The sequence below is a fragment of the Pezoporus wallicus genome, unplaced genomic scaffold (genome assembly GCF_028554395.1).
Source record: "Pezoporus wallicus isolate ANWC-B61680 ecotype Strahan unplaced genomic scaffold, APGP_CSIRO_Pwel_v1 scaffold_7107, whole genome shotgun sequence".
Taxonomy (NCBI): Eukaryota; Metazoa; Chordata; class Aves; order Psittaciformes; family Psittacidae; genus Pezoporus; species Pezoporus wallicus.
This window is the reverse complement of record NW_026642114.1, coordinates 6,568,138-6,582,614: the sequence shown is the minus strand read 5'-3', so window position 1 is coordinate 6,582,614 and position 14,477 is coordinate 6,568,138. Positions and strand designations below refer to the sequence as shown.

General features: G+C 43.6%; 1 protein-coding gene across 11 annotated transcripts in view; it reads left to right on the top strand.

Annotated features, from left to right (window-relative positions):
• The window catches only part of LPP (LIM domain containing preferred translocation partner in lipoma), a 311,612-nt gene that overhangs the window by 121,671 nt on the left and 175,464 nt on the right, over positions 1-14,477 (top strand). For all 11 annotated transcript variants that reach the window (XM_057427444.1, XM_057427446.1, XM_057427441.1 and 8 more), the window contains one exon: positions 10,542-10,654. In XM_057427444.1, coding sequence (XP_057283427.1) covers positions 10,542-10,654 — 113 coding nt within the window. The remainder of the gene's footprint in view (positions 1-10,541; positions 10,655-14,477) is intronic.

Here is a 14,477-nt window from a genome sequence, read left to right as displayed (position 1 = left end):
CTGTTAGGATACCTCTGGATCCCATCCTTTCCCTCCAGTGTGTCAACCTCACCACACAGTTTGGTGTTGTCACCAAACTTGCTTAGGGTGCTCTATCCCACTCTCCATGTCACTGACAAAGATGTTGAACAGCACCAGTCCTGATACTGACCCCTGAGGAACTCCACTTGTCACTGGTCTCCATTTACAACTTCTTTACTTGCCATGATTCATGAAGAAAGTAGAGACATTGGCTGCAAAATTCTCAGGGAGACTGACTGGGTACATAAGCAACTCTGAATGATGTGGCTTCATGATTCATCATAAAGCCTCAGCACATCAGGCACCTCTGTGCATTAAAAATAGTTTCTGAGCAGAGAACCTGCCTGGGGTCTCTCTGCCTGTTTGCACTTGCTGGTAATGTCAAGCTAGAAATTGTTCTCCTTCCTGCAGGATCTTCTATCTAATTGACGAAAAGGTCCCCTCTCTCAGTGATGGAAGGATTTTTGTTCGAAGGTGGGATGGACTATCCACTCTCCCTCTGTGCTGCTAAGCCCTATCTCCTTCCCATTCACTGCTCCAGTCATATGCTTGTGCTAGCATGGGGAGATGCATATGTTACTGTGGAGGGCCTTTGTATGTTACTGCAGGCATCAGCAGGCCTCAAAGTATGATAGAGTTGGGGTTTTTTTTGTGCTCATAGAAGATTTATCCTGTTCTCTTTCTCCCTGAGCACACACTCAAACAATATATCAATTTTAATTGTTTTCTGAGAGGTTATTAATATTGAAGTGGAGATTTAGGATGAGGATCAATCATTAATCTGAGAAGAATGGATTTGCAGTTTCCAGCAGCTAAGGCTGGAAAGGAAGTGAGGATGAAAGAAAATCAAGAGAGATTCCCCACCTAACCAGCTGGGTTTTTTTGGGGTTTTTCTTTCTTTTTTTTTTTTTTTTTCTTGGCCTAAAATTGTCCAAGTGACGGCTCTGAGGAAAAACCAAACCTCTGAGTGAGGATTTCAGCAGTCCAGCCTAGAAACTGTAGCTGTATGTACTACAATTTGTTACCTTTTTTGTTTCTCCATGACATTTTATTTCAAGAATTAAGTCTCCAGCTTTTCAAACAAAACCACAATCTTCGCAGAAGATTTTTATTTTCTTCCGCATTTTTCCTTTTAACAATATCCACAAATATTTCAGTAATTAATTTTCTATTTGTTAAATAGAAAAGTTTTAATTCAGTCTATAAGAGATCGCACCCAGGTTTTCCTACACCAAATAATTGACCCTGCTTTTGATGTGTCATGTTTTACTGCAAGGGCACCCTCTCAGTTATCCTGGAATGGTGCCAGACCCTTAGACTTCTTTTCTGGAAGGGCAGCACCATATGCTGAGCAGGGTTACAGCAAAACTGTTAATTTGTTGGACTGCTTTCTCAGAATGGTCAAAAGCTGGAAATATGTGCTTGGATAACTACAATCATAGAATCATAGACTAGTTAGGGTTGGAAAGGACCTTAAGATCATCTCATTCCAGCCCCCCTGCCATGAGCACGGACACCTCACACTAAACCATGGCACCCAAGGCTCTGTCCAACCTGGACTTGAACACCACCAGGGATTGAGCATTCACAGCTTCCCTGGGCAACCCATTCCAGTGCCTCACCACCCTTACAGTAAAGGGTGGATTGTATTGAGCTTCTGTCTTGCTCTTTCCTTTTATGAGTGCAAAATGAGAGCCACATGTCCCTAAAAACAGCACAGGTACCACGCAGCCACCATTTATTGCTGTTTCTATGCTGAGAATAGGCAGTCTGCCTGGGTCAGTTTAGGGAACAAATTTTCATATCATCAGTGTCATGAATGGGCATATTATTCCCATCCTTGGGAAGTCCTTTTCATGCCTCTGTCATTCACCTCTTCTTTGCCTATTTTAGGATGCTTCTGATGGGAAGTGCTCTCTCTCATCTTGTTTTTCCCATCATGGTGCTCTGGGCTCTGACCAGCAAGGAGAAGGATGGGGCATTCTTGGTAGGGGATTTTGTGGAATATGGAAAACATAAATACAGATATTTATCTAAAATAATCAGTTTAGCTTGTTGTTTCCTAACCAGTTATATTGTTGAATTATGCAAAAGTGTAATTTTTAAAGCATTTCTGCTCAAAATATGACAATAACATGTAAGTGTGCATAGTAACTTTGAGGTGTTGGGCAGTGATTGTTGGTACAGAAAGCATTGGTGTTCTAGGGTAAAATTAATTTCAGAAAGAGAAAGTTTGCATAATTTATTTATTTTTTTTTCTCCTCTGCTTTCTGCATTATCTAGAAGCACCTCCAGGTAGAATCTACCCAGGGAAGATATCCTTCCCTCCCTTTTTTTACCCCCTTTAGATTATAATCCTGTTTCTCTTCCATGGTCTAGCCAGATCATGTGTGACATTTCTAATAGGTACCAGTGTAAGCAGTCAAACTCTGTTCACAAAACCACCCACCACCACTCCATATATATTTATGTAAATTTATACATGGAGATAGAATTAAAGCTGTTTAGGTTGGAAAAGAACTTTAAGGTCATTGAGTCCAACTGCCGGGTCCACCACTAAACTGCTCCCTACAACAGGGATATGGAGCATTAGTTATTTATTTTGAAAGAAGATAGAGGTAAATTCGATTTATCCAAAATTTAATTTGATCTTAAATTATGTTCAGGGGCTAAGGATGTAATTTATTATTAAACTGTTACACTAGTGAATAATAAAGTGATTAATCTTATAGCATGAATAAAATGTAGCTGATTTCTGTGCTCCCCAGTAGCACTGACTATTGCAATAAAAGGAAGAAAGCCAGTGCTGCTTGTATTGGTGAAAACAGTGAACTAAGACATATCTGATAAAGACACACATTTTGCTTTAATCTTTCCACGTTTGAATGTTCATAAGTGGTACATAGGGAGGTGTGAGGAAGAGGATGGGAGGGAAAAAATGAGCCATTTTGAAAATCAGTTTATGGGGCTTTGCTTGATCAGTTCATCTGAGAGCGCTGCATCATAGAATAACAGAATGGTTTGGGCTGGAAGGGGCCTTAAAGCTCATCCAGTTCCAACCCCCCTGCCAAAGGCAGGGATACCTCTCACTACACGACGTTGCTCAAAGCCCCATCCAACCTGGTCTTGAACACTACCAGGGATGGGGAAGCCACAACTTGTCTGGGCAACCTGTCCCAGTGTCTCACCACCATCATAATGAAGACTTTTTTACTAATACCTAATCTAAATCTACCCTCTTTGACCTTAAAGCCATCCTCTCTTGTCCCATCCCTTCTTGCCCTTGTAAATAGTACATCTTCAGATTTCTTGTAGGTCCCCGTTGTTACTGGAAGGTTGCTATTTCCCATGCATTTCCCACTTAGTATTTTTGCTCCAGTCTCTCCAGCCAAAAGCAAAAGACTTTGTGAAGAGGGCACCATGCAGGAAGGTTGAGCCCATCATGCAGGGAAGTGATCTAGTTATGGCAATTGTTTTTGTTGTTCATCTCCTTTGCATGCTGGGCAAGCAGAATGGATCCAGTGCTTCCAGATGTTCTGCAGCACATCGTGTTTCCTCTGACTGCTCAGATTGCAATTCACCCCGAAAGTGGGAAAACAACACAAAACCAGTTATGGGCCAAGTTAAGTCCGAGATTGCTTAAAAACTGTTGGCTGCAGCTTCTAAAACTTGACGAAGTCCCTTGATAGTGAAGAGCTCTGGGAGATGGTTTTTTTGTGATCTGTGCAGTGTTTTATATTTCATCACTAGACACAAAGAGGGTTTGGTTGGAGATAAGAAAGGATGTATCCAAAGGACATGATCCCCATAATCCCTGGCTGCCTCTTCGGGGGTGAAAGCTGAAAAACCAGATTAATTTTGATTGTGCTACACAACAGTAGACACAGAGAATGAAGTCTTAATCCAGTGGCGTAGCTCATTTTTTTCGACTCCTTCAGAACCGTCCTATTTAGTGAATTAATGCATGTGTCAACTCTTGTCAGGAGCTCTTAGCAATGAACAGAGTTGAACACCATAGTCTAATAAACAAATAGATAACCTGTTTCGGTTTTGTTCCAGGTGAGGCAGTGTTTCCCTCAGTGAGTTATTTCATGGACCTTTTGCTCTGCAGAGGAGAGGGATGGTGTGTGGGAATGCAGCCCATGTTTCCCCTTTGAGGATGAGGTTTACTCTTCTGACTTAAGATGTCCTGATTTCCAGCATATTTCCATATGTTTGTGTTGAAATCTTTCCATCTCAGCAGGCTGTTTTCTGTCGTCTTTTTTTTTTTTAACCATCACTTGGAACTACTTTTGTCCTCATTACTGGACCTGAGCAGCCATAACTGAAAGTGAGATTTCATCCTACTAGTTGCTGCACAGACCAAGTAAGATGGGCTCTGTCTTACATCTACATCTCACATCTACCTCTCTGCTTACATCTACAAATGAACACAGGAGAGAAGGCAAAGGAAGGCTTTCTGTGCCCATGGACTGAGGCACAGTAGGGCTAGGTGACATCTCCAGAGTCCTAAAAGAAGTCTGTGACAAGGAATGGTATTTAGAGCTTTTCTGTTAATCTGCTAATCTGTAAATCCTTACAGATTTTAATGGAAGTTTTACAGGGCTGTTTCTTAGATTGGCTTAAGTTTAGCCCTTCACTAAGTTTTAGTAAAGAACTGATTTATTTTCCATAGAGCTGAGTTCTGATACTAGCAGACCTCTCCTCTAAGCAAGTATCATGGTTATGGAAATAATCGTTATGTGAGCAGGAGCAGAACTGTCTTATTTGCATCATGTTGACAAAACATGTTGAGGTGAGCGAAATAAGTCTTCACTATTGCATAGAGGCGGGTGTGGGACATTAGCTTTACCATACAGTCATATGGAAAAGTAAGTTGAAGAGTCAAAAATGAAGTCTTGTATTGATTCCTTTGTACTTAGCGGCGTGTATCGTAAACTTATGATGTATAGGACGTTCAGCTGATGTGCATAGGGGGAAGCAAGCCTTCCCCTACCTTGCTGCTACTGGGGCTGCAGGAACATTGGTTATGTTTTGCTGGGAAGGATGGCATGGCTAGGTGCCTACAGACACCAGCTGAATAAACCCACAGTCTCATAAAAAAAATAAAAGCACTGTTTGCACAATGAGGTGCATCCACTGTGACGAAGCAGCTGAGATTTTGCATAATTTAGGGGACTGAGCCCTTGTTTCCTACTCTTGTGCTAATTACTGCCTTGGGGTTGTTTTGAGAGGGAGGTCAGTGAGTTCTGAGTGAACCAGAGGTGGGTGGGATTTTCCATCCTAGTGACAAGAGCTAGAGTGAAAGGTCTGTCTATGGAACACTAAAGATAGCATCTCTGCTAAATCAAGTTGCTCAATAAAAGCTGCATCACTTGAAATGAGCCTTGGCTTGGTGTGCCAATGCCTCTCCTTTTAACAGTCACAAGCGTGTAGGCAATGCAAGGGGTCCAGCTCCAGTTCCACTGAAGCACCTGGCTATGCCTACATGGTGGTAAAACTCAGTTACCTCGTGAGACATGGGAAAAAAATGGCTTTTGAGCTGCTGCCTCAGCTCAGACCCAAATGTCAAAGCAACTAGTTTTGGATCTCCTCATTGGCACTCCCCCACGCAGCTCCTCTGTCCCCATCAGAGTCTCATCTGCTACTCCTGAAAGCTTTAGTACCTTATTCTGGCTCTAGTAACACTGGAAGAGATCCAGAACGATTCCAGTAGAGCTATTTTGGATTTGCGTTTGCAGGAGGAATTGTACCTAGAGGTTTTAAATTAATCGCACGGTCATTTTTCCTCTGTATATTTAACCACCAAAATTAATTCACATTTGAAAGTTTCACAAGCTGCTTCTTTCATTATCTCAGCTAGCTGTGGTTAAAGGCGGCATGGCAGGAGGGTGGCAGTCTGGCTGAAGTTGTACTGATAGGAAAAATGATGGGAATTCTTTCCAATGAATCCCAGGGGTTTGGGTGGTTGGATGGTGGGATGAAGGTGGAGGTAAGGATGCATAAGCTGCTATGGTATGTGTTGGCTATTGACTTTCCATGTAGTAAACAAAATTACCAGATGATTGTTAGCGTGTGTTTTCTTCTGTTTGAAGAGAATATTTTACGCAGGACTGCGATTCATAGTACTGAACTGTAGGGGACTAATGTTCCTGTTCTCCAGCTGGGAGAAACTAATTCAACATCTTGTGTTGTAAACACTCACTCATTTTAACTGATTACACCTCCAATGTTCCTCAAATCACTAAAATTACTAATTGCTATTCCTTACACATCAGAGAGTGAATCCTGAATAATTAACCCCAAATAAAATTAGATGAATTGGCCCTTTTAATTAGAATCCCTGCTGCTGTTTGTTCTGAGCTTCCTTTTCTTACTGTTAAGAGACTTTTAGAATGATTAAAACTATTTAAGACTTAAACAGCCAGTGACCTTTTAATACAATATAAATCCATAAAAGCAATATTCCAGCTAGCAGGTGGTGAAGTAAATTTTCAGTGCAACTACCTGACAGACTCAGTATTCCTTTTTTAAATACTGAGTATGAAATTAGCCATTGTGGGGTTTTGTTTTGGTGGTTTGTTTTTTTCTCCCTCCTGCTTATTAATACAGTAGCTGATTAGCAAAAGTAGTTCAAATGGCAGGATTAGTGATTGGTAAGAGAGTAGTAATTTAAACAGTGCCTTGGGTTGGTGGAGCTGCTTCATTTTAGGAATCACAGGCCAACGCGGTATATTTAGGTAGATTGTGGAGCTGGTGTGTAGTCATGTGATGGTTTGCCCCACGCTGGCATGGTGCCAGTGACCCCTTATGGCATGGTTTTGACCAGCGATGCACTGATATAAAACATGATTTTAATCATATGCTTTCGTTGTCCGGTGATGTGTGTTAAATACAGGAAAATACTCACTTTGGGAAACTTAGTAGGATGTGTGTTCACACCTAAGAGTCACCAAGTCTTCTCTAGCGGAAGGTTTCTATAAAAATTCTGTGGTGTCACTTTGGCAGTATGAAGTTTTCCAGACCACTTAGTAACATTGCAATATTTTGCAGCTTTTTGCAGTGGTTATTGAAGTATCCAGGCTCAGTCAAAAGGGTTTTAGCCTAGTGCTAAACAAATTAAGGTAAATCTTAGTTGTTTCAGTGTAGATCGCCCTCAAATTGCAAACTTTGACTTTCTGCAGTAGAAGGTAAATACTTGACTGGGCAATGGGAAATGTCTATATTGGCACAGTACTTTGCCAGACGAAGTCTGTTTGGACCAGAACGGAAACACATCAGGTGCTCCATCACTGTCCTTAGTCTAGTCTCTGAGCCCAGGGAGAGCTGTAATTTTCAGTTGATTCAAACTGATTCTGACCCATTTTCAGAGCTAGAAATTATCAAGATGATGATGAGAAAGGGTTATTTTTGTTTGGAAGGAGAAAAATTAAAACCATCTGGGCATATAGTCTTCAGATGTCTGCCAGTAATTTGGAAAGACCAGTGTGAACCCTGTTTTGTTGGTTGTTAGATTTCATTAAGTTATTGTTTCAGGGAAAAATATGGTGGTTTGCTTTTTTGTGTTTCCGAGGGCTTTTCCCCCAAACAGTCTTTTCTTACTGAACATGTGAGATTTTCTTCATGTCTAGAAGTTTCAAAGCTGCAAATCTTCATGTCTAAACAACTGTGTCAGTCAAGGGGGGAGGCAATTACTGTGCTGCAATTCATTTGTTGACTGGCAGATATATCTTCTTCAAAACAAAGGCTTGAGACACCAGCCTGATCCTGCAAAAAAACTGAAGTGCACTTAAAAATTTAAAGATTAGACTGTGAGAAACGTGCTTGTTGCATGAGACAGGATGTTTTTCTCAGCTTGTGCTTGTACCCAGAAGGCATCACGCAGCCAATAGCAAAAATATTATGAGTTTCTGTTCAGCCTGACAAGCTCATGCTGATGTAGATGTCTGCTAAGGCTTTGAAAAAAAATTTATTTGTACATTTGAAAAATGTAATAATTAAATTCCTAAATCTCTTTGGAAAGAGTAAGAGGGGGTAATTTGGGGAGGAGAGGGGTAAAACCTTGCAAATGCATCTGCATGGCACAGATGTGGTTGGAGCTAAAAATTGGGTTGGGGCTTGGGGGCACTGCTTCTGCTTACTGTTCTGCTGTAGTTTTCTGACATAGCCATGATAAAGTGGCTAAATTTCTATCTACTTGTATGTAAAATATGGGGGAAAACGTTACTGGGGTCATGGTGTCATCTCTCGTGGTTGCACTGACTGATGCTCCAGGACAGCAGTGGGCATGAGTGCTGAGAGATGAGTTCAGGGCTATGGTTTCCCAGCAAGTTGTGCCATCCTATCTAAAGTAACTCAGCTGGTGCATGTGTCGCACTGCGCAGTCCCTTTGAAGGTTGAGTCATGGTCTTCACAGCTGTAAGAAGAAAAAATGACTAGCTGGTGCAATGAGGAGATATTTAGCTCCTTTAAACGTATGGTTATGGGAGTGATTTCTCATTGCAAGAGCTGAAGGCAGACTGTGCTGCGGTATGAGAAGGGGCACGATGCAGTTTCCTGCCTGTGAATGTGCCTGCTTGAGGCTGCCTCTGTGGGGATACTTGCTGTTGGAAGGTGATTTCACCTGCTTTGAGGTATAAATTGCCTTCTGGAGGTGCCTGATGTCTTTCTGTTGGTGGAGCTGAGTGTAGTCACTCTCATAACTTAAGTATCTCCAAGCGTTCGCCCTAATGCCAGATGAGTATCAACCAAAATGTCAGTCTTGGTGCTGATTAGAGATCAATACTAATAGGCCTTTTGCCCATCTTATCACTTATTCATGGAAGGCAGCAGAGTTAAATCAGTCAGGAGACTGTGAGCACTTAGGGTGTGGTGTGTCTTCCACCAACCCATGGTTAACTCTGGTAACCCCAGAGACCCATTTTCCTCATGGCCACTGGTGCATTCATGCAGACCAAAGGATGGTCCCTTCCCCAGATGCTTCCCCATGTAGCTGGCTGGCACTGGAGATGCTCAGCAGTGGATGGTATTGATACACTCCACCTTCACGAGTACTTTCCTGCCTCCTCCCACGGCTTGCCCAGCTCTAAGCAAGTGAAATCTGTCTGGCTTGCAAAGCTTTGGGGGTGAGTGAAGGCCCCTGAGGTGCATTTTAGGGAGATCCTGCTTGCTTTCAGCTTTTTATCCTCCTTTGCTCTCTCAAATGTAGATCTAAACCTGTACACTGCTCAGGACACAGATTTTACAGTCTTTGCCTGCTTTCCTCTCTGCTGGAAGAAGACTTCCAGCAATGCCAATAATAATAATCGAGTAACAGCTTTCCGTCCTGCATCCGAGGGAATAATCTCCCGTGAGTGCAGTGGGAACAGCATCAGGTCCTGTGGCTGTGTGTGGGAAAGAGGAAAGTGCAGTGGCAGAATAAATAACTAAAGCTGTGAAGGAGGAAAGTCCATCTGTTTGCAGAGGACCAGGAAAAGGCCAAACATCTGCAGGGTCCCCCCAGTTCATCAGGCATCTGCTCTCCGCTTCCCGATCTAAAAGCCTTCCCATTTGTGGGGAGAGTGGAGCCAACAGCTTATCTGACACAGAGGACAGAGTTAGCAGAGCTGGGCTGGGATGTGGTAAAGCCAGCTGTCTCCTACTGCAAAGAAAAGTATTTTCTTCCAAACACCAAAAAATGGCTCTTCTCTTTTTCTGTCCTTTGCTTCTTTCCTGAAAAATCTTGGCCAATGTTTTTTTTTCTTTTGGGAGGAACGGATCTTCCAGAGAGGCAAAGCGGTGTTTGTTTTGTTTGTTCTAGCAATCCTTGTTTTCCCCTTCTGTTACAGCAATTGCAACTTTTCCCCTCTGTTTATGTACAAGCCCTGTCGCTTTCCCTGTCTCATCCCCTTCAACACGTTTCTGTACCTTGATTTTGCTAAGGTATTCTGAAGGGTTGTAATAAAGCAGGAGTGCCTGACTAATGTGGTGTGCAGGGAGATGCATCACCTGTTTATTCGTTGGGAAGTATGTCTGCTGGAGTTGAATTCATTGCAAAATTGTGTTGGTTGGTTGGAGGGTCATTTTCACAGCAAAGGAAAAAAGTTTATGTTGCACTCAAACATCCTAGTATTTTTAGAACTAAACACCAAAGTATTTATTTCAGAAAATTTATTTTCTTTGTACTCTGTATTGTATTTCATCTGATTTGGATTCTAACAGGAAAGCTTTCCAGGGCTTCATACCCAACTGCTTCCCACAGCAAATAGCATGAAGGTGCCTTGTTGGCAGTAGGCACCATGTAGGTGTCTAGCTGGCACCTGTGCCTGGGCTGGGCTGAGCCAGGGGCTTTGAACCTGGGCACGGGTGGTCCAGAGGACTGCAGGTCACTGGGGTTTGGCTCAGCACTTCTCTGAACATGGTGGTGTTTGGGGACAGTGCTCAGGGCCTGTACGTGGAAGGCAGTGTGGCACTGCATGGAGGTGTTCATCATGATGTGAGTTAAAACTGGTGAGTTGACATTCTCTCATTCTCTCTCTTAGGGGACTTCCTTCCTCCACCCCCACCTCCTGTGGATGACCTCGGGAACATCACATCATCACAAGGTGCCTTCCCTCCCCCACCCCCTCTGGATGATGTTACTTTCAATGTGCAGGTAAAAGAGCAAGAATTTTATTGTTTGTGCAGAACTGATCCAAAAATTGTGGAAATGAATGGATGATAATAAAATGAGGTGGCAAAGTGCTGTGGTTAGAAATCATGTGTCAGGAACAACCAAGTCAGCTTTAGCAAGCTGTGTTTCCCAACTAAGGAATATTTCCATTCAAAATTTACTGAGCTATTAAAGGATTTTTCCCATCCGGCTTGAATTAGAAGACTAATTGCCTTATGTCCTTGTGATGGTGGATGGGAGTGAAACCTTCCCAGAATGAATTATTTTCTGGAAGGGCCATCTCCTTCCATGGACTGTGGAGAGACTTTAGGGCAGTAATCTGATCCTAAAAGTGCTTTGTTTAGCTGCCTAAAATTAAGTGAAGCAAATAAGCCCTGGCCCAGGCTCTAGTGATGTCACCAAGACCCTTTTCACTCCCTTTTTGCTGGCTTGGATCCTCTAGATTTGCCATCTGAATGAAAGTGCAACTTTTAAGATGCATCAGGTGATGATGGCATGTTCTGTGTGGATAGGGACATACCTTGAACGCCTTTAAAAGTTATGAACATCTTTATGCAGACGTCACTGGCTTGCCTGTAGTGCTGGGTACTGTTGAGTTAGTTCAGGCACATTCAGGAGAGATGTATTCAGACTGCAGGGACAGGCTGTCAAGGTGATCAAGGAGTGAGGAGCTTATTTTGCCAGTGGAGACCAGAAGAGTTTAGCTTGTTAGCTGAGCAAAAGGAAGGCTGAGAAGGGGACATGGATGCAAATTTGAAATACATCTGGGGAGTAAGTACCAGAGAAGAACAATTATCTCAGCTCTGTGTGAGTGTTGGTGCAGCAGCAGGAGAGTTTAAGCTTGCCAGGAGTACCTTCATACTGGTGTTTAGAAAGTTTCTAAGCACTGAGATTGCAAAGGTCTGTAAGAGTCTTCTGGGAGGAGTAGTGAGAGCAAAGCAAGTTTGATCTACTGTTGAGGCTGGTGAGAGTTGTGTAACCACATACCCACAGCCATACGGCTGCCCTTGGTGACCCTGCAAGGCTGTGGCAGTCCTGTGTCCCTGGATGGATTTGAACCTGAGAATAGGCTAGTGAACAGACATTAAACAGGATTCAAGAGACCTGGCTTAGTTCTTGGCCCCATCATAAGGTCTAGAGTCAATTCATCAACATTGTGCCTCTATAGAATGAAAACATTTCCCTCCTTCATGGGCTTCTTGTGATCTCTTGCCTGTGGCAAGATGTTCAGATGCTGTCACAAAGTCTCAGCTGTTCCTGCAGTGGGCTCAGTGCTATAAGCAGCCTTTGAGAGGGAAGGGGTTAATGAGGATCATTCTCCCTTGCCAGGAAAGGCTGCAGCCGTCAGGGACATCAGCCAAGTGTGGAGCATGGCTTTTCCCAGCCTTGGGGAAATGAAGTAATTCTTCAGCAAGTGTTGTTCTGTCTTTTATCTCTCTGAGAAGAGTGGACCCTTTGGGAGCAAGGGAGCTTCAAGACTGCCCTGGGAAGCAGTGGAGCAGCAGGCTTCTGGCAAGGGCAGGGCGCAGCCTGCATGGCTCCCTGTGCAGAAGCCTGGGCAGCGGGAAGGGGTCATGGCACTTCACGGACTTCTCCCGGGTCAGGCTTCCCCCTTGCTGGATTGCCCAAGGAAGGGACCTCGCGGTGTTTATTGGAAGGGGCTCGTGTCTTCAGCTCCTCATGCCTCCCTCCTGCAGTGGGTCCAAAGATGTGCCTGAGACACTTGGGGCTGTCATTGGGATGTGCCTCATGGTAGAACCACTGTATAGGATGGCTCTTCGCCGTTGAGCTCATGAAATTGCTTTTTGTCACACCCTTTTTCTCTGGCTTTGGGAAGCTGGGGCTGGAGCTGTGTTCGCAGCATGGAGCTTTGGCAGGAGTTTGGGTAGAGAGAGATTCCTTCACATGGCAATGCTGTTCAGACGAAAGTGAGCCTGCCAGTTGTACCCCAGCACTCCTGCCTGTCACTATGCCCAGATGTACTCCCTGCAGCAAACACATTCCCTCCTTTAAGCTGTGCTCTCTTGTCACCTTTTTCCCTTTTCTTTTCCCTTCCATCCTCTGAAGGAGATCAGGAGTAGACAACAGCCAGGGCTAAGTCAGGAGTCAGCTGGGTCTCATGTTGCAAAATCAGCTCCTTATCTTGCAGGAGCAACAAAAGTCACAAAATAAAGGGCCCAAGACATAAGGGGAAAAGGCAGGTGGTGGTGGGGAAAGCTGCTTGATGTCTTTGTGCATCGAACACATCATTTTCACAACTCCAGACAGAGGTTCCCATGCTGAAGGAGCAGAATGAATGGTGGCTGTGTTTCTTCTGCTGTAAATCCTTTCCCAGCCCTTGGTTGCCTTGAAGGCAGAGATCTCATGAGCATGTGTTGGATCTGACTCCAACAAACTAAAGCCTTGCCTGATTCTGCTTTCCAATGCCAGGCCATTTAATTTACATGCCTCAGTTTCTCTGTTGCTAAATCTAAGTGCTAGAGATGACCCCTCTCCTTGGCACGGACTGGATCTGAGGCTGCTGCCTGGAGCAGTTCTCCCCCTGCAGACCTGGGGCAAGTCCTCCAGATTTACTCCAGAGTTTGAAATTCATCTGCTCCAGAAAATCAGCCCTTTACAACAGAAATTTGTCTCTGTCTGGCAGAGTCCTAATGATACCTTATGCAATACCTGTCCTGTGGTTCCATGTAAAGCTTTTTATACTAGGTGTTGAGTTGGTAAGGGAAGCAGAATATATATGTTTAGTTTATTATTTTGTGCATTACTGTTAGCAGACAGCTAAAAACTGCACAGATTATTACAGTTTAAGTTGTAGCTTAAGAGCAGCAGTTAAAGTAATAATACCTAGTTTTCATAGACCTGTTTATTTCTTTAAATCTATTTGGACAGTGGAACTGGCCACTTAGGATCAGATCCAAAAAAGTACTTCGGTATCTGACTTCCCTTGAGGTGTTTATGCTCTGATGGAAATCAGAAGACTAGGTCGTGAAATACCTTTGCAGCAGATCTGGCAGTTTCTTGTGATTTCTGTTTTCCCATCAAGATCCATCATATTCTGATTCACTGCAGGGCTTGGGAGGAAAACAGAAGGAAATTTAAGCTCTTTTCTTATCAACTGCTTTAAAAAGAAAGAGAAAAAGAAATGTTTATTTTAAAAAAGAGTCCACTAGGTTTGGGGTAGAGTTGTGTTGGGAAGTTCTCTTCGGCTGAAGTCAGCAGGCGAAGGCAAGGGCTTGTTCCCAGAATGGTGGTGAGGGTGCGGTGATGGCGTGTTTGACAAATAAGGACATGAGCAAAGAGCCTTTTGCCACGTTGGCTTGGGCTCAGTTTAAAAGAGGAAAAAAAAAAAAAAGTCCTGGACGGGAAGAAAAATGAAATCACTGTTTGTCAAAGGGAAATAGACAGATCTGGGAGGGGGGCAGGGTTTATTATGTTTTTTTTTTTACCTTCTAGTTTCAAAACAGGCATTCTGCCCAGGCCAGGAAAGGAAAAGTGAAAAATCTCTCATAAACAACCTCTTGAGTGCCCTGTTTGCTCGCAGAGAGGGACCCTTGCTCATGGCACTGGCAATTTCTTCCTTCCTTGCCAAGCAGGGTTGCTCAGGGATGAAGACTGTGCACAGTGGTGTGGAAAGCTGGTCCCTACCTCTCATCCCATCCCTGGGAAGGCTGCCTCTGGAGCCACGCCTCCTATGGGAGCATCTCAATAAGCCTTATCACCAGGGATTAGATGTCCCCTGGCTTTGAAACAACCAGTTCTCCTTAAAGGAGTGGTTCAGAGCCCAGGCTTTTATGTTGGTGCAGGA